Below are 20,221 nucleotides of genomic sequence, written 5' to 3' on the forward strand. Positions count from 1 at the left end.
TCTTTTTTTTTGTCTGGTTAATTAGGGTCATATTATTACTTTAAATCAGGACCTACATATCTGCGATTTAAAGAGTTGTTTACGGAGGCAGGGATGCTGCAGGGATGTGTTGCCATCCATTATTGCTTTATTATATTATCCTCCCACATTCTGCTCATGAAACCCGTGTTTTCTTCCTCTCGCTGTTGCCGTGGCTCCCAGTCATTTTGTCATCAGACTTGGTTTATTGTGTTTGGTATGTGAGGATGATGTGGCCTTGTTAATAAGGACAGCAGCTGAGTCACACCGGGTGAAAACCTGGGGAGAGAAACCACACCGAGACGCTGTGCCGAGAAACCTGCCAGGGCGCTGACCGGTTCACACAAGACGCTGATTGTGGAAGCCGTGACCCCCCATTCACAAAGATTGCTGCACAACAGCCACACTGTTAACTCATTAATCGATTGAAGCGATTAATCTGGAACTAATAACTGTTTCAGTTATTTAAAACCAAAAAAACCCCAAACATTTTCTCACCCATACTTCTGAAATGTGTGACCCATTTGGGTTTGGGACTGTTGTACTGAGAAAATAAAGCAGCATATTTTATTAAAAAGTAATTATCAGAGGCTTTCAAAAAAAGACTCACAGTTTAGTTTACTTGTTTAATTTTTAATTTGACTCTTACATGGTGGGTTGGAGAAAAGAGACTTTTTCAGGGAACTTTAATTCTTTCTGTGTTTAAAAAAAAAAAAAAAAAAAAAAAAAAAAAGGAAAGAAAGGTTAGAACCTCTAGAAGTTAACTAAAGCTATCAACAGAAGATAAAGAAAAAACCACTATGACTGGTTTTGAGCTAGGGTCAGGCTGAACTTGGGAGCAGTAAATCATCCAGGCTAGTCATTAAACCCGGGATTATATATCCGCATCCATGCGTCTGCTAGGGTCCCCTCGGGTCCAAGTGTAACAAATATCTTCACGTAACATAACGTAACTGTACTTTCTTACTTTGAGGTGCTAACACAAATTTATTTGAAGTACTCAGCAAAGTGTCTTGCCCCAAAAATCCCAGTTACTCAAAAAAGAAAAAGGATGTGTTCATCCACCCATACGAGAGGCTTGTGACAGTGTGACCGGATGCAAACAGTCATGCCATCCACATCAGCTGAGCTGTAATGCTAGCGGGCCCCATTTTTCTCTCCTTTTTGGGGATCCACAGATTGTGAAATTCTGGATGCCGTTATTAAATCATGGGTTCACCCCAGTGTCTCCGAGCCAACGCAAAACGGATGTTGCACAACACATAAACATCGGCTACTAAAGTCGATAGATTCCATTTTATTTGTGGCTACACCAACATCGGTGCAACCTTTCTTCTTTTGGTGGGTCACAAGTGGCAACTTCCAGGACTGATGAACAACAAACAAGCAAGCATGGAAACAGATACACAGATAGAGAGAGTCTGCTGAGTGGGGCAGATTACAGCTGTCAAATGAGGAAATATTGATGACACGGAGTGTGTTCTAACACCTGAATGTAGTGCATTTTCTTCCTGCTGATGCTCAGGTTTCCTCCCATACTTCAAATATTGTGTGTGTAATGAAAAAAATGGCTCAGAGACTGAAATGTCAAGGCAACACTGTCTGTTAGAGGAGCTGCAGTTCCTCTAACGGGCACTTGGTTGGCTCTAATGGCAGGTCGATCCCTATAGACTCACCATGTTAAGATATCCAAATTCACAGTTTTAAAAAGCAGTTTTGCCATTTGTGGATCCCCTCTTTTATCATTATTATTTTTTCACAGATATGTTTTTTGTGCTTTTTAGACTTTATTATGAAAGGACAGTTTGAGAGTAGACAGGAAAGGTGGGCGAGAGAAGATTGATTGATTGGTAATTTATTTCAACATGTGAACAATATACAAGTACATTTAGAAAAGAAATAAGAGAGAAAAAAATACTATACAAATTACATACAAAAAACCATTCTGATTAATTTACATGTTGAAAGGGAGTGGGAAGAAGTATACACTTATTTAATCCCACCCCTTTGCCATAAATTATCAGTGAATATTTAGTCAGCTTCCTTACTGATATAATTTGTAATAAAAATAGTGAACAGATTTCTGATATACTATATACTATAATATCACATCATGAACTTTTTGTTTGTTTGTTTGTTTTTAAATAGAGACATTCACTTAATTTAAATATTTTCCTTTTCTTTATAGATCGAGAAGATCATATTTTTATAACTCTTTTTGAACAGTTTTATGTTTGGACATTGCTTTAATTCCATATTCAGTTTGTTCCATAGTTTCACTCCATGAACAGAAACACAAAAGCCTTTTCTTGTAGTACGTACCTTCATTGTTTTGAAGTTACAAAAACCCCTTAAATTATGACTTCCTTCTTTCAAAAAAAACATACTCTGAATATTACCTGGCAGTTCTTTATTTTTTGCTTTGAATAGAATTTGTGCTGTTTGGAATTTCACTATATCGTCAATTTTCAATATTTCAGACTGCAAAAATAGTGAGTTTGTATGTTCCCTATAACCTGCATTGTGGATGATTCGAATTGCTTTTTTTTGAAGAGTAAAAAGTGAATGTAATGTGGTTTTATAGTTATTGCCCCAGACCTCTGCACAATAGCTTAAGTATGGTGAAACCAGTGAACAGTAGAGAATATGAAGTGATGTTCTGTCGAATACCTGTTTTGCCTTGTTTAGTACTGCAATGCTTCGTGATACTTTGGAATGAATATATCTTACGTGAGCTCTCCAGTTAAGTTTTTCATCTATTATTACCCCCAGAAATTTTTTTTTCACTGACTCTTTCAATATCAACACCATTTATTTGAATCTTTGCATTTGTATTTAAACTACTATTTCCAAATAACATAAGTTTAGATTTATTCAAATTTAATGATAATTTGTTTTTATCAAGCCAGAACTTCACTTTACTTATTTCATTAGTCATATCCTCCAATAAATTCTGCAGATCATCACCAGAGCAAAAAATGTTTGTATCGTCAGCAAAGAGAACCATTTTTAATACTTTGGACACTTTACAGATGTCGTTAATGTACAAGTTGAAGAATTTTGGACCCAAAACTGACCCTTGGGGTACACCACAAGCAATGTCCATACATAAGGAGCAACCACCATTTATTTTCACAAACTGCTTTCTGTCACTTAAATAACTCCGGACCCAATCTAAAGCTACCCCTCTGACACCATAACGTTCCAGTTTTCTTATTAATATATCATGATCTATAGTGTCAAATGCCTTTGTCAAGTCTATGAATAACCCAGCCACATATTGCTTTTTGTCTATGGAATTTGTGATGTATTCTATTGAATCTAATAGTGCCGATGATGTTGATCTGCTTGATCTGAATCCGTACTGACTCTCAGTGAGTAGTTTATGTTTATCTATAAATTTGTCTGTTTTTAAACAGTTTTTCAAGAACTTTTGAGAATTGAGGTAGTAAAGAGACAGGCCTGTAGTTTGTGAAATGGTGTTTGTTTCCAGATTTGTATAGAGGTATAACTTTTGCTATTTTCATTCTGTCTGGAAATCGACCAGTTTGAAATGATAAATTACAGATGTATGTAAATGGTTTTATAATAGCCTCAATGACTCTTTTAACCACTATCATATCAATATCATTACAATCCAAAGAAGAGGAGGAAGACGTGCAGCAAATGACCGAGGACAGAATCAAACCCAGGGTGACAGCTTTGTGCCACATGGTTTGTTGATTTGGTGCTAAATAAATCAAATTGAACTGAACCCGCTGCCTGCTAGGTCTCACCTCCATGAACCGAAGTCCCTGAATTGGACCTCTCCTCCCGTCACCTCATCTCGGCACATAATTTGGGCTCTGTTAACTCTAGCTGCTGTGTTTGCTCCATTTTCTCTAAGCCACAGCAGAGAATAATTGAGACTATAATTTCTAATGAAAGTAATCATAACCTGGAGCCTCCTGATTCCTCCTGATTTCCAGTCTTTCCCTCTGTGCCGTCGCACAGGACTCTGTCCAACACGTACTGCCAATGTGAAAGAGAAGGACAATCCTCTTAGTGCAGAGCCTGTTTTCTTTCTAGGGCACTTAATGGCTCTGTGCAGAGCTGCTGTCAGTTCGGCCGGGATGTCGGATATCCTCTCCCTGTTACGTCCCTTTGTCCGTACAAGGTAGGGTCTCCTGTGAAAACAACTCCCCCTTCTCCTCCTCTTTATGACCCAAGCCGGCAGCTGTGGGGTTAATGTTTAGCAGCAGCAGCAGCACAGGCAGGAGTTGTAGGAGGTGGAGGAGGAGGGGAGAAGGAGAGCAACTGGGAGGTGGGGGCTGGTCCACAGCTGTTGTAGTAGGCAGGGTCTGTTGGGGTAGGAAGCCTGCCTCACTCGCCCTGGAACAATGGGAGGCATGGCAGCCTCTGCAGACAGCACAGACACATACACAATGCTCATGCCCAAGGACAGGCCTTTTCTAGCTGTAGCATAGAGGAAACCGGCTTCCTCGCCACGCTCGCAAAGTGACGGCACTTTTAACAGGAGGTGGTGCGGGAGGGGGGGGACGTAATCTCCTCGGCGGCCGGAAAGCAGAAATGTAAGGTTGTGGCCTCCTTTCATGTCTTTTTTATCCTCTTTGCTTCTCGTGCCTTACGTTTCATTCTGGTGTGAGGAGCTCTCAGATGACTGGATGACAGAAAAGGCAGAAGGAGAAAGGTGAGATGACCCAAAATGTGTACTTTGGGAGGAGGGGGTTAATTTGTATTGGTGATGCAGTTTTTACAGCTGACATGGTCTTCAGCGCCCGGCGCTCTGTCTGCCTGTTGGGATGTTGTTTCTGTGTCCAAGTGAAGCAGATTTTTCTCCCTGAAATGACAGCGAGGGGACTCGTGTTTTGTGGTGTTGACTTGACGTGAATAGGCACGAGATGACTGCTAAAGGAGGGCTGATTTCCCTGTGTGCATATGTGTGTGTGAGTTGTTTAGGTTAGCATTAATATCCGTGGGTTAGCTTACATTTTATGACAGCAGCAGGCTGAGCACTGTTAACACTCTGTGTCCTTTTTATTTAAATGTTTGGCTGAACCAGCTCCAAATCCTGTTTTGGTTCCCGCTAACAAAGTGCCATAAATCTGCCAAACGTGCACGAGGGTGGGTGGAGGTGGTGGATGGTGTGCTGCCTGAATGCTGCCTGAATGTGTGATATCAGGAGGATGAAGGGACCCTTGATGTGCTTCCTCCATGGGTGTGGAGGTTGGCTGGCACAGATTTAAGAAGGATCCCTGCGTTTTGTGTGATTGCTCTCAGACCTGCATGGCTCACTTCCAATCTCTCAGACCTCTTTTGGGAAGGGAGCTCCCCTCCTCCTCCTCCTTCTCCTCCTCCTCCTTCTCCTCATCCATCCCTTCCCCCACCTCCTCTCGCTCCTCATCCCAAATATTGCTTGTGTGCGATTCGTCTCGGTTCATGTAGCCAAACATCAGACAGGAAGCGGTGCCGAGGGAACCCGCCAGCCTGATTCTGTCTCACACACATCTCTATTCCACTTTGATATTTATCTGCATCTGTATTAATGATACCGACCACTGTGCGTCTGCAGAAAACGAGGAAAAAAAATGACTTTGGCCTACATTTTTTGGGAGAGATTCAGCCATTCCCGAGTCTTGCTTAATTCCAGCGTGTGAGGATTGAGGTTTTTGTCACATTGTTTACATATCCCGCCTACACACTTTGCGTACACAGCGAGAACTTCAGTCTTTGCCTTTACAGATTGGCAGATGGAAAGGGTGGTGTTTGACATATACTCGGATGGCCTTGCCTATCCCCAAGAGTGAGACTGACATGATTTAAGAAGCTTTTGTGCATTTCTTCGCTCTGCTTTGGCTGAGTCGCCTTTGAATTTTCTCCCCCTATCCCTGCCCTCATTCCATGAATCTCCTCATCCTCATCCTCATCCCCAGCATCCCACCAAACCACTTTGAAAACCTAAATTTGTCTCCTTGAATATTTCAAATTTTTTATCATCCCACCTTCAAAAAAAAAAAGGATTTGAAAGTAAGAGTCTTGTTTAGGGCTTTTTCTCGATCTGCCGGCCACTTTGTGGTCTCCGTTTCTCAGCACCTGGCAAACCAAGGCCAGAACGGCGGATCTGCTCTTGCTCTATTAAAACCCCAGATTGAGTGGGCAGATGCTCAACACCTCTAATCCCATTTCAGTTTGACAAGATCTAACAGGATCAGGCCCCGTTACCTTATAGAGCACGTTTGGAAATGAAGAAATGAAGAGTTAATACTGCAGTTCGGCGCCCAAACATTTCTGTGTTGACGAGACAAAAAAAACGCTGGCTGAGGAGACCCTACTGCAGACGCGGCGCCCCACTTATGCTGTAAACCTTTGTAGAAAGCGAGCATAATTAACGGGGAGTTCGATTAATGGGGGAATCCCACATTAGGCTGAAACTTTAAAGGAAATCTTTGTGTGGCACTGTCCTGCATTCTCAGAAAGACATAAAAGGGGAGTTCTTAAATCCTGTCTACTGAATTATTCATCCATCTTTCTTTCATTACACTTTACAATGACTCAGAGATGAAAGGAAAGACGAGATTGAGGAAAGAGGGCGAGATAGAGGAGCGGGGGCTTGTGGTCTTTGCATGGCTGGCGTCTGCCGAGTGCCGGTGTCTCCCGAGGGCAAAGGGAGCATCTTCCTCTCCTCTCGGTTTCCTGTTCGCTTGTGGAGCCGAGGAAGGCTGCGGCCTTTCCCCGCGTCCCATCGCAGAGGTGACATTGACCTCAAACCCCATCTTAAACTCCGGCATCAAACTTTTTGAGATCTGGTTACACACGGGCAGATTTTGCGGTTTCTTCTTATGATTTAAGATGCAGAGAGGAGGAGGAGGAGGATGGGAGGGGGAAAGATGAGGCCGGGGGTTTATTACCTCCACCGAGGAGCCTCTGTGATTGGTTGGTTCGTCTTTGTTAGCAGGATTATTCCAAAAAAGGCTCGATCTGAATCCAGGATTCTTCCCCATTGTTTGATGGGGGGTTAAAACTGCACCTTTCTTTTCATATCTTCACAAATGTGTGACAAATTATGAAATGAGAGAAATACAGAGACTTGATGTTCTCCATAAAATACCGCAATCTAATCCAAGATTCAGATATCCTTCTCCGTGTCCTCCCGGGAGTCCGCTCATGCATTGTGCCGAGGAGATTTTCAGCCTCGGAGCTGTTGTGTTTTAAAACATGTCCCGGTTTTCTCGCCCCCAGCTCCGTGGTTTTGTTGTTGGGAGACAGAGGTGCCTGACGGGAGACTGACTCCTCTTCAAGGATCATTACAAGAGCTGACCCCGCAGGTGAGTACATGATTCATAATGTTATGATTTCCTGAAGGCTAATAATTATTATTTACTATTTTGTGTACAAATTGATTCATTGTTGAGCTTATAAAATGTCACATATAAAAGGCACACGCTCCTTCATATTTGCAGAAAATAGCCCGGATGTCGTCTTAAATGTCGCCAGTTATTCTTTTAGTTATACAATGTCAAACAAAGGCACTTTTGAAAGCACACTTGCAGCGTGACACCCACAGTTTAGTTGATTACAGTTTCCTTCACACAAGAAAGCATCTGTTTTACTTCCTCACTATTAATCAGACCCTTTGATGTGTACCATTAAATTTAAATCTCATACTCACTCAAAATCCCAGAGTACACAGCTGGGTTAACCCTGTGTTAGACTACTCAGATTAGACTGTGCTAGTTTAGCAATTTTCTCACACACACAGCACATTATTGTGAAGATGTTACTGTGAAAGAAAAAAGGGGGGGAAAGGGAAAACGTGACTCACTGTTAATGTTTCCCTCAAACTCCTTGGCACGTGTCCAATCCTACGATGGCGTCGGAGCGCGTATTCAAATCGGCTAGCAACGTGGCAGGAAGTATCGGAATAAAGATGCAAAATAGTCATATAACAAATTTAAATGAAAACTCAGCTGGCATCAATTTTGTTTATTTAAATGTCATGCAATGAAAGCTAATCTAAACTGTTATGTTCATATTTGTTTTTAAATGAGCTGAAAATCTTCTGCTCGGTATTAATTTGCTACCTGTTGAGTTAATGATTTATTGTTTTGGTGTTTCGTGCACAAAATCTCAAAACCAAACCACAAACTGTTCCACATACAGTAACTGTAAATCTAATATAAGGAGAATAGCACCACATCCTCACGTTTAAGGAGCTGTAACCATCCGTGTGCCTCATTAACCAGATAAGTGAGGAAATGAGTTTTTTTGCAGTGTTTAACCAAAATTTCACACACTATTGATATGAAAATGTTACTAATCACCAAGTCTCAAACCTATATGTGTATACTCTATATGTAAATATTAATTATATAACCGTAATAGATTTTATAGCACATGCTCACATTTAAGAAGGAGCAAACACAAAGAAAGTTCTGCATCTTCAATTAAAAAACAGGCGATCATGAATGTATCTGCAGATTAACTTTCCTTTCTGTCCTTTGCTTCAGTTCTTTTATTGTCTGAGCTTTAAAAAAATGTATCTCTGACTCGGTTTCGGTGCCACTTCTCTGTTTCATTTCCTCCGTCTCCCTGCTTGTTAGTCATCAGGCTTGTTGGTAGTTTCTGTGTCAATGCTTTACACCCATGAAAAGTTAATCCGTCCTTTGCAGCAGTCGCTGCTGGCTGATTTGTTTAAAGGACACCACAGCTATTTGTTTCCAGCAGAAGACATGTTAGTATTCCTCTGGTGTCAAGTTGCACTTTATTTGTTTGCTGATGAATGTGCAGCAGTGTCCCCGCAGCTCACATTTTTCATACGCAGGTATCCGCTTGAGTCATTTTAGGAGGAACAAAAGCACCACATGCCCGCTTGGCTCAGAGGCTAACACATGATCCTGCCTGTTTTCTTCACTGATTGGAGCTTTTAGCTGCGAACGCGGCGCCTCGCTGCCCTGTGTTTACACTTAGCGATGTCTGATTGAGTGGCTGTGTTTTCCAGAAGGGTGCATTTACAAAAACAAAACACTTTGTGCTCACTTTGACCTTCATCTTATCTGTTTGCTCTTTTTTTTTTTCATCCCTTCTTTATGCGTGCATCCTTGCTCGTGTCCTCTTGTTTGCTTCCTTATTTCTATAGACATAAAAAACAACCAAGACTTTTTTTTGGCCGAGTTTATTTTAGGAATTTACACAGCAAGGCCAAAACCTTAAAGTAGTGTAGAATGACACCGAGGCAGCTGTCGGTGGCAACGGGGAGAAAACCTGTTAACAGAAAGAAACCTCAGACAGAGCCAGTGAAGACAACCTTTGGGCCTCAGCGGGGGCTGCTCCTTTTTAAAAAAAATCCTCATCATACTACCTCAGCTTTTGCAACTTCGTGCATTTGTTGAACTTCCTCTCCAGACTCCTCGAAGCTAAAACGTTTCCCAGCAGGGTTTAATTTTCTTGATGACCAAAGTCTCTTTCAGTCGTCTTGGTTCACGCTAAGGCAAATCTGCCTCAGCCAGCCCTGTGAGCTGTGCGCTGACCAAAAGAACGAGGTCAAATGGGTTTCCCTGCAGGGTGCCTGGGCTCAGACACCAAGGGGCAGCTCTGAGTAGAGTCGCGGTTCCTTCCTGTCCAAAGGATTCCTGGATGTCTACCTGAAGGTTTTTCAGGCATGCCATACTAGGAGGAGACTTCAGAGTAGATCCAGAACCCACTGGAGAGATTATGTGCTTCATCTGGCCTGGGAGAAACTTGGGATCCCACAGGAGAAACTGGAAAGTGTAGCTAGGAGAAAGCATGTGTGGAATACCCAGTTTAGCTGCTGCCACTGTGACCTGACTTCAGATAAAAAGAAGAAAAAGAGCAAAATGACAGATGATTGTTTTAACTTGATTATCTTGATAATCTGGTTGGAAGTACAGAAGTACAGAAGTATATAAAGGTATCGATAATTGTGGTTTGAATTCGTGCAGCAGCAGCAGCACAGTTTGGGCCACAGTTTGTGGTTTATATTGGCTCTCTTCTCTTTTGGCTGGATCCCATCTTGCAGTTGGAGAGACTCACTTTCCCACAACACTTCAGCCCAGTTAGACCGAGTCACTCATGCAGGTGCAGTCAGGCTGCTGTTATGTTGTTGAGTGATGCTCTGGAGACTGTTGAAGATTTTATTCTTAATTTAATTCTTAATTTAATTACGATTTTGTTGTCTTCCTGCTGCTCCTCTGCTTACCCAGCGTTCGGGCTAACGTCGGTTCCTCTGAGATGGTGTTACGGTGCCCTGTGATTTGGAGCTGTCTGATCTGAGTTCTGCAGGAATATGTCTTCATACAAGTTAAAGTTGCCAGTACTGTTTTAAAAATAAATAAAAATAAATTTATGGATGATTTTAACAGACTTTATAGGGTTATTGTGATATTATTAGTATTGGACATATTTGTCCAGTTATCATGTAGGATACAGTGACATGCATGGTTGGAGGCCATGATGAATTGCACTAGTCTTATCGGTTGGAGTAGATCAGAAACATACAGCTCCAGAGTTGAAAGGTGCAGGGAGCATGAAGATGCAAAGATTATAAAATCGGAAATAACAGATGCATAGAAAGCTTCTCTGCATCGTGGAAGTCCTGCAGCAGCCTGAGCACGTCGCAGGGTAACTAAGGATTTGTTCTGGGTCACCTGATCCAGTCCCGTTCGTGAGCTTTACCAAAACGAAAGTTTGAAGCTGAACGTGAGAGTCGAAGAGAGAGTTTCTGTCCCACGAGTCCAAACTGGTTCCACAGGAATGGATTTTATTGCCCACTCAATGCAAATATTGTGCACAGTGACTGTGATGTTTGTTACTGCTCATGCATAAAGGAACGAGTGAATATTACATTCACTGCAACTCATCACATCCTTCTCCTAACAGTTATTTTTGTTATCGGTTAACCTGCTGATACTTTGACCGATTATTTCAAACAGTATCTGTTTCTGATGCCTGATAAGCTTGTTGGGATTCCCAGTGCAGTTCCTTATTTATGTTATACTGGTGTAGCCTCTCGGTTCATTATCTCTTAGAGCCCGTCCTTTTGATTGGCTGGCCCTGGTAAACAGAAGGTTTGGATAGTGGGTGGGATGCGTTATGAGTTCACACTGGTGCAGACTTGGTGTTGGGGGGACTTTTAACTCTTTTCCACATAAGTCTACTTCATTTAAAAGCCTTTAATGTGGTGGATCCTCCATTAAGATACACACACTGAGTGAAAGTGTGGATGCCCCCTCTTGTCAAATGGCACACCTCCAGCTGAAGGATGCTGAGAACCAATCATAACTGTAATTCTGTGTTTTGGCGAAAGATTTCTTTTTTGCAAACTGTTTAGCATCAGGTAGTTTAATTATTAATTTAAGTTTATCGCCTGATTACCATACAGTCAGGCATTCATCCCGACATGCACACATCAGAGGACTGGCGAGGCCAGCTGTTCTGGTAAAGGCCTTTCCATGTAGAGCTTTATATGTTGGTAACAGAATTTAAAAGTTGATTGTGAATTTTACTGGAAGCCTGTGAAGGGATGCAAGAATAATTAGACCATAAAAGTGTTTTAGACTTTCTGCGTGCACAAGTATGCTCGGATCTTGGTGAAGGGTAGGACTGAGGCTCTGTGCTGACATGTGTGACTCCACAGAGTCGTCCACAGAAATGCTGCACTGCAGTCGTCTACAGCAGGCTTGACTTCTCATCCACGCTGTCCGCAGCAGAGTATGGTCCCTACCTTACAGGGCTAATGGCTAAATTAAACTCTCAACCCAAAGCTGATATAACTCTATTATTTTTAAATTTCTCAGTCTGTGTAGTTTCCCCACTGTGATGGTTAAATACATGTTTAAATCAGTGGAATATCCCTTTAAGTCTTTTTCTTGCACCTGAGAATAAATTCAGCGATCAGGCTGTTCAGATGTGAATAAATGAACATCCCACATCGACCTTGTCGCATCACTATCCTATCAGAATATGCCGTCGCAAGGACATTTTTTTTATCGTCAATTGCTCTCAGTGATGAATAAAAATGTGCTCAGAATATTGCCTCGCTCAGTAGTAGGTGGATTAAAAAAAAGAGCTGAGCAGAGCAGCAGCATCGACTCCGTTTGCATTCCCCTCGTGGTTTCTCTCTGACAGCACCAGCGGCTGTGAGTCTGTGGAAGGAGCTTGCTGGCACTGCTGCAGCCCCGCCGGGACCCACCGAGCCTCCTCTCCTCTGCCCTGTCAATGAGCCTCTGTGTGCACTTTCAGGCCAGTCACAGCCTCTTATACCACCCCCATCGTGACAATACCGCAGTTCAGAAAGCAGCCAGAAGTAGCCTCCCTCCCTCACTCCCTCCTTCCCTCACTCCCTGTCTGTTAGTTCACCTCCCCCTCTCCGTGTTTCCCAAAGATGTTACAGCAAGTTTATCTCTGTAGTACCAACAAAAGGGCAATGAATATGTGGCTTACTTTCGATATAAATCAACACTGAGACCGAAAATGAATAGCAGCGAAGCTTTTGATGCTTTTCCTTTTCATTGATGATCTGCTAACTGCATTTCTTTGGGTTATGGATTGTTAGCTGGACAAAACGAGGCAGCTACAGCTGAAATATTTCACAGTTTTGAGACACTTTGTAGATGAAACAATTTATCTGCAGATGAATGAAGCAGAAAAGCAGTCGGCGAGTGCATCATCTGCCAAGGTCAGCGCTGCAGATCTGGTTCAAAATGTAACGAATTCTTCCTTTGCCCACCTTTTGGCTTTACTAGATTTTGTGTAGTCGTGCTGAAACCCCATTAAAATTGCACAGTAAATGCCCACAATATGAGAAAGAAAACTTGTGCTTGGCAAGAAGGAAGAAAAATGTAGACCATAGAGAGAAAGGGAGAAAACACAAACAAGAAGCCAAAAGTTAGCATCATGGAGTGATGGTGTTTAAAGACATTAATAGTGAAAAGAAAGGGGAGTGGAGAGAAAATGGGCATCATGGGAAACCCCCCAGCAGCTTTATCCTATAGCAGCATAACTAAGAAATGCTTCTGATCCTGGTCTAACTATAAGTTTTATCAAAAAGGGAAGTTTTAAATCAGATCTTTAAAGCAGAGAGTGTTTCTGTCTCCCAAACTGGTTCCACAGGAGAGGAGCCTGAAAGCTGGAGGCTCTGCCTCCCATTCTACTTTTAGAAACTCCAAGAACCGCAAGTAAGCCTGCAGTCTGTGAGCGAAGCACTCTGCTGGGATAACATGATACTAAAAGGTTTTTAAGATGTGATAGAGGTTTGATCCTTCAGGACTTTGTATGTGAGAAGAAGGATTTTAAATTCAATTCTTAACAGGGAGCCAAGGAAGGGAAGCTAATGTGGGAGAAATACGATCCCGCTTTGTAGTCCAGATATTTCTGAGTGTGTTCAAAAACTGCATTAAAAGAGGTCTGTTAGTAAGAATACTTTTTTTTTTTTTAAATGATGTGAACACATTAGCCAAAATGCTGGGATTTTTTTTATCTGCTAGTCATTGATTAAAAGTGCAGAAATTAAAAAATAGAAGCCAATTTGTCATTAAATGATGGCTGATAGTTTAACTGTTTTCCACCTTGGATGCCTGCCTGGGGTAAAAAGTTGTTTCTCTTTTCTGAGCTGAATAGTTTGTCAGATTTCAGGCCTGCTTCCAGAACAAAATGACTGCGATTATTAGAGAGGGTTATCTCTGCCTGTACAGTTTACTGGGGCTAAACTGGAAAATCCCAGAACTTATTCTGAAGGTCATCAGACCGCATGTGTATTGAATATAAAGGTCGTCAAATTTCGTCTTTATGGGGGAAAAAGAGTTAAAGTTTGCTTCTTTTTTTAAAACAAAGAATGTAAACAGATAATGTCAGCTGACGCAGCATGTCTGACATCAGTGGTCAATTTAGTTTCATAGCTGCATCAAACTACATCTACACCAGCCGCCTTCTGCTTTTGTGATGTTTGCAGTCGTACACAGAAAAAGCGGTCAGCGTCACGACAGTGAGTGAGCTGTTGTGGAAAGACTTTGTGGCATTTTTGTTTTGTCACACTTTATGAGGCGTATCAGTTGGAGCATCATTTTTTTTGTCCATTGTGACACAGTGTGCAAGATGAGATGATAAACTTTTTGTTCCAGTCTCAGACGCCCTATGTGGTCCAGATTAGATGGGCTGATATCGTGTATTTTGAACCGGCATTAGCGTTAGAGCAGAATTCAAGTTTCTTCATGTCTAATATGAGAATCTACCATTGTAACAGTGGATCCAGGTTACAGTTACAGAGCTACAGCAGCGTCTACAGCTGTGGGGATGCATGCCAGCTAGAGGTGTTAGAGATTCTGTCTAAATCCCCAACACCGTTCTTCTACTTTTTTCTAGTAAAAGCTCCCTCAGACTTTGTTACATCATACAATAACATTTGAAAAAGTGTCTTATTGGCAATAACCTGGATAGAAGAGCACACAGTGGATGACTGTCAGTCATGGATTGGCCTCCCCAGAGCCTGGACCTCAACATTACTGAAGCAGGGATCATCCTGACAGAGCACTGAACAAAAGCAGATAAAAAAAAACAAAGAAAAGCTTTGAATGTCTTTTAAAAAAGCCTGGAAACTATTTCTGAAGACTATTTAAAGTACAAGAAAACTGCCTAAAAGAGGTCAGACTGTGTTGAATATTGACTTTTAGGCTTGTTAGAACTGTACAAACCTTAAACACTATAGTTCCATGTATGTTTGCACATATTTCAATAAGTCGCTGCACCTGTTTCCCATTATCTTAGGAAAATGTGATGAAATGGAAGGTGGGTCGAGACTTTTGCACAGCATTTAGGGGAAAAGCTGCTTCTGTGTTTAGCTTTATGGTAAATAATCTCTCTGTACAGTCTATAGCCGATTAGTCAATAGGCACACAATATATTTGCTGAGGAAAAAAAATTGATTGTTGATCAATTATTCGGTCATCGAACCTCAGCCTGGCTGCTTGTCGATGTGAAGATTTGCTGCTTTATGTCCCAAGAAGCTGAATACCGTAAATTGTAAAATTAAAATAAAAATGAGCGTAACTCGTTCTAACAGATGCTTCTTTGCTGGTGGCTTTTTTTTCGTTTTTTTTCCAGAGAGGCTTGTGACATTATCTGTGCACTTCAAAAGAAAAACCACAGCAGCCAAGGCAAAACCACATTTTCGTGTTATATTTAGAATCACTTTTGTTGTCTTTTGGTGCACACTGTAATTTCCATGTGAATGTTCGCAAACACACACACAGAGGGATGTGTGCATGCTGCTCCATCCTGCTGCCCGGAGCTTTGATGTGCATTAGTGAAGAGAAGATCTGGTATTTATAACCACTCAGCCATCCGTTTGACCTTGGATGCAGGAACGATACTAATATCTGCTTCCGTTCTTAGATGGGGTTCATTGATCATCCCTCCATTATACGTGTAGATTCGGCCGCGTGGAGTCGATCGCGGCTCAATAAGCAGCCTACACTTTGGATGGTGCTGCTCAGGTTTGTCAGTCGGCGTTCACAGCCCAGCGATGTTCGATAATCTTCCCGTAAACGCTTTGCAAACAGCTCCTGTTACACGAGGCCTGGTGGGTCTCTGCTGAGTTTTTATTTTTTATGTTTTTAAACTATTAGAAGCTACTGAACATTTCCAATCAGTGCTTTTAATTCTCTGTGCATTTGTTGAGTTCATATTTAAGGCTTGTTGTACTTCAATACTTGGGCCAATAACGTGACATTAAAATGATGCATTTTTTGGCACTTGACATTGGAGTTGGTGTCCACAAACATCTCTGCAATGTCTTAATATACGGTTCTAATCCATCAGTAACATGATGACACGTTTGTGAAACAGCTCACAGATTCTCAGTGTGTTTGTTTGTTTTTAAATGACTTCGGCTTCTCATCGTTTATTTTATAATGCAGCGATACAGCTTTTTCCCATGACCACCTTCAAGTCTGAGGCCATTGTTCTCAGCTAGAAAAGGGTGGAGTGGCTACTCCGGGTCAGGGATGCTTTGCTGCACCACATGGAGGAGTTTAAGTATCTTTTACATGAGTTAGGGAGGAAGAGAAGATGGCTATACCAGTCTGCTTGTCCAGAGAGGTGTGTGTGAAAGTAAAGCTGTTGATTTAAAGGTCAGTCTACCTCTCTAACCTCACCTATGGCCTCGAACTCCGAGCGATGACCAAAAAAATCGCTGATACAAACGATGAATTTTAGATTTCCCTGAAGGTCGGTGGGCTTCATCCTTAGAGATGAGGTGAGGAGTCATTTGTTAGGGACTCAGAGTAGGGCCACTACTCCTTCATATAGAAACCAGCAATCTGAGGTGGTTCAAGCATCTCCTGGGCACCTCCTGGGTGAGGTGTTGCAGGCGTGTCCTACTGGGCGGAGGGCGGAGGATACAGGAACTGGAGGAAGTTACTGGGCTTCTCTGCTTATGGGCTGGATGGATGGTATTTATAGGTTCATGTTAATCACTTTAAATTCTTCAGACTAGTCTCCTTTAAGCTCAGTGTAGGTCATTATTGTATGCTGCTGCTGTTTACCGGCTCCGTCTGAGTGCACCTCCTTTTGCTGCTCCTCACACACACTGTGTGTGTGACGTGTAGCTGACAAGAGACGGGTGAAGTGAAATAATAAAAATAACTGAGTTGACAACATAACGACGTGTTAGTGTAAGTGTAGTAAAAGCTTCCCGACAAGTGTCAAACCAAATATAATGAAAGAAGAAGTGAGAGAGAGACAAACGGTCGTTCTTGTATCTTTTCAGCCACTCACTCGACCTCAGTTTGTGGTTAAGTGAAAAACTTTTATACAAATAGAAGTTGTTGATATATCAGCTTAAATTTCTCTAAACTGCTGACCTTTGCTGTTTCCTTCATGTTGCATGAGTTTCTCTGCTGCAAACTGTTTGTCACTCATAACCAATCCAGCTTTACAGCAACCAACTGGAGCTTTATAGCATTTTCTTCCAAAATAAAAGTCCCCCATTTTTCTCTGTTAATATTGTAGTGACAAACACACATTTTATAGAATATTGAAAGGGATACCCTCTCTTTAAGTTTAAAAACTAAAAAGTTACACCCCATCCACGTCCTTTTTTTTACTCGTCACAAACAAGGAAATACTTCATCTCAGTCACTGGTGGGAACAGCAAACCCAGTTTCATGCTGCAGGTGTCTAAAGTTAAATTATTTTCACTTTAATAAAGAAGTTTGGTAATAATTTTTCTCTTTCCGTCACTTTTTGCTGCACTCGGCATGAGTCTGTCAACAGGAGGGCGCAGTGCTGCGAAGCTGGAGGCGTGCAGCAGTCGCCTGGAGCTCTTCTTCTAACAGCTCACCGTGGCTCCTTCTCTGACTGTTACTAATGCAGAAATCTCAGACTGATTCACTGATGGCTGTAAGCTCACTGCTGACGAGCACCTCGCATTTCCTGTGGCTACTTTATAATGAGCATCAACTCGGGTTTCGATAGCAGCAGAAGAAAATGTTCTGTTTGCTTCAATGATGGCTTTTCTGGGAATGTCGCCGCCAACGCTAGTTGTTAATCCTTAAAATTTATAAGCTTTGCAATACTTTCATCATTAGCTTAGGCTAATCATTATCGTTGTATTACCTCAGCAGGCCATAGATGGTGAATCCTAGTCTCAAACTTCAGATTGTGGCCACTGCCGTGTTAGTTTGCAGAGGTCTGGATAGAGGATGGAGGCTACGGTGGAAGTCTGAGGACTGGGACTCAAGTCTGAGGTCCAGTCAAGTGGCCATGAGAGGAACTGCATTTGCACTCTTACACTGGCTTCATTTCTCAGCCCTCGACGTTGCAGTTTAGATTTAACTGGTGTTTTGTTTTGTTTTTTCAAAAAATGGCAGTTGTCACTTTATCAGCTAGTTGGTGATACTCTGCTGCATTTAGCAACCAAAACAAGAATAGAATAGAATAGAATAGAATAGAATAATCCTTTAATTGTCCCAAAAGGGGGAAATTTGGTTGTAACAGCAGCAAAAAAACACATATACAAACAGAACAGGACACAGGACATAGAACAGAAACACACACATTTTTTTTTACATATTTACATCATGGACAATAGTTACCAAAACAGAGTACTGTACAGTTATTAAAATTAAAGTACAGATAAGTGTTTAAATAGTCAAGAATATTTAGAATAATTGGAAAAGAACAGATTGTGTATTATAAAAAGTAGAAATGTAACTTCCAATAAGTTAGTATATATATATATATATATGTTGAAAACTGATTAAAAAGGAAGAATCAGGTGTAACTTTGTGTAAAAAACACTAATAAAGGAGTGGAAGGACATAGCTTTTACCTAACCATAGTCATCGGGAGTAAATCGTGTGTTTCTTTGGGACTATTTTCAGCCTTGGATTAATCCAGATTTGTTTCTCCGGTGAGTATTTATAGCAGCAGGAGGGTGTATATAGGGCTGACGGTAGAGAGCAAAGGCGTCACCCTGTATAACAGTAAGGGTGAAGTGGTGTGGATAGCACAGTGAATATTACCTGAACTGTTTTGGTTGAATAATAAAGAAAGATTTCAAATAATACGACCTTACATGCCAACTTCAGGTTTTCAGGCTCAAAATATGTTTCAGGAAACAGAACTGAGGTTGGACACTGTGCCCTGAATATTAGAGCCTCTCTGCATGCATTAAGTGCACACGGCGGTTTGTTTGTGTGTCACCTGTCCGTGTCAGGAAGACAGGAAAGTGTGCCAGGTCCTGATTGGCCTCCAGCCACAGAATCAGCCTTGTTTCATCCGCTCTAATGACTCTTTAAGATGTGGCTTTTGGATCTGGGTCCACTTTGTCACACCTACTTCCTGTCTCTCTCTCTCTCTGTACTCTGAGACACACCTGGAGCCGTGCCTGATGGACTGGTGCTCAGCCATATGCCCCGCAGTGTGCCATGCTCGCAGACTCGGGCAGCCGGTTTGCTCAGCGTGGAGCTGCACGTCGATCTGTGGATTTACTGAAGCAGTGCAATATGGACACAAAGGCTTATCTCTGTCCAGAGTGTCTGAAACAACGCAGGATCCATGGATTAATGCATTTGTGGAGCGATCCTCGATATGTAGTAGGTACTGCGATGCGGAGGCAGTAACAGGCTGCTCACGCGTGGAGTGTAGAGGGCTTCACTCTGAAGTGGTGTTGAAACGAGACGCTGCTGCTGTCAGAGTACAGACAGAGTTTAATGGTGGTAATAACGTTAACGTCACTCCTGGAGATGAAAACAGGGTTTGATGTAAAACAGGCCTCGGTGCAGTTTACTGGTATCCCCGGTGTTTGTTTTGGTTTGCTTGGAGAGCCAGACGGGTGGAGTTTACAGCAACAGCACAAATAAGACGCAGGCAGCAGGAACTGAGACAACATGAAATGACTGATTGATTAACAGCAGTGTGTCAGACGTGACAATTTCATGGTTTCCTTTTTATTCACCATGCATACAACAAATCGGACGATAAGGGTTATTTTTAGTATTTATTGCTGGGCAGAAGTTGTTGAGTTGGTCTGTGTTTGGATTGTGAGTCGAAAGAAGTGCTTCAGTTACTTCACGACTCTTTAGTTTAAAAAAATATTTGTAAATCGAACACTCTCTGTTTCATTGCTTTCAAATTACTCCACATCATCACCTGAGTGATTGCCAGTTAACATCACAACTGTCAGTTTGTCATTTTATTTATTTTTCTCTGTATTTTTTGACAGCTCAGAGCTGCAAACTTTAACATTTCCATATCTGAAAGCACAGAAGGATGGGCTCAATCTTGCTGGTGCCTCATTATGACTTATTTTGGTCTACACTGTGTGATTTCTCCACAAATAAGATGAACTGTATGTAGACGCCCCACCGAGCGACTGACGTTTTTGGTCTCATGCTTTCAGATTAATCGTAATGTGGTAACAACCTTCATTTCTTGCAGATGAAAACAATGTCTGATGAGACAGAACAGAGAATGTGCGACGAGGATTTTGGTTCGGACGAGGAAGGCGAGGAGGGAGACGTGGAGTCTTACCTGGAGGACAACAGCAGCGAGCTCATGGACCGACTGAGAGAGCTGGAGGTGAGGGAGCGAAAGACTCGCCGTCCTCTTTGGGATCATTGACAACTCAAACCACCTCCACCAGTGGCAGCGACACACGTTTGTCTGCTGTTTCCCGTTAGTTCTGTGG

The 20,221-nt window shown here is 42.0% G+C and overlaps 1 protein-coding gene across 4 annotated transcripts in view; it reads left to right on the plus strand.

The window, feature by feature from the left end:
* Window positions 1-20,221, plus strand: part of nckap5l (NCK-associated protein 5-like) — a 58,463-nt gene that overhangs the window by 23,594 nt on the left and 14,648 nt on the right. For 2 of the 4 annotated variants that reach the window (XM_004560266.6, XM_004560265.6), the window contains exons 2-3: window positions 7,258-7,343; window positions 19,972-20,112. In XM_004560266.6, the coding sequence (XP_004560323.1) occupies window positions 19,972-20,112 (141 nt within the window). In that variant the 5' untranslated portion in view covers window positions 7,258-7,343. Of the gene's footprint in view, window positions 1-4,354; window positions 4,709-7,257; window positions 7,344-18,681; window positions 19,128-19,971; window positions 20,113-20,221 lie in introns of those variants that run through there. The other 2 variants (XM_004560267.4, XM_004560264.5) reach the window with 2 other exon arrangements.

The sequence above is a fragment of the Maylandia zebra genome, linkage group LG20 (genome assembly GCF_041146795.1).
Source record: "Maylandia zebra isolate NMK-2024a linkage group LG20, Mzebra_GT3a, whole genome shotgun sequence".
NCBI classification, from domain to species: domain Eukaryota; kingdom Metazoa; phylum Chordata; class Actinopteri; order Cichliformes; family Cichlidae; genus Maylandia; species Maylandia zebra.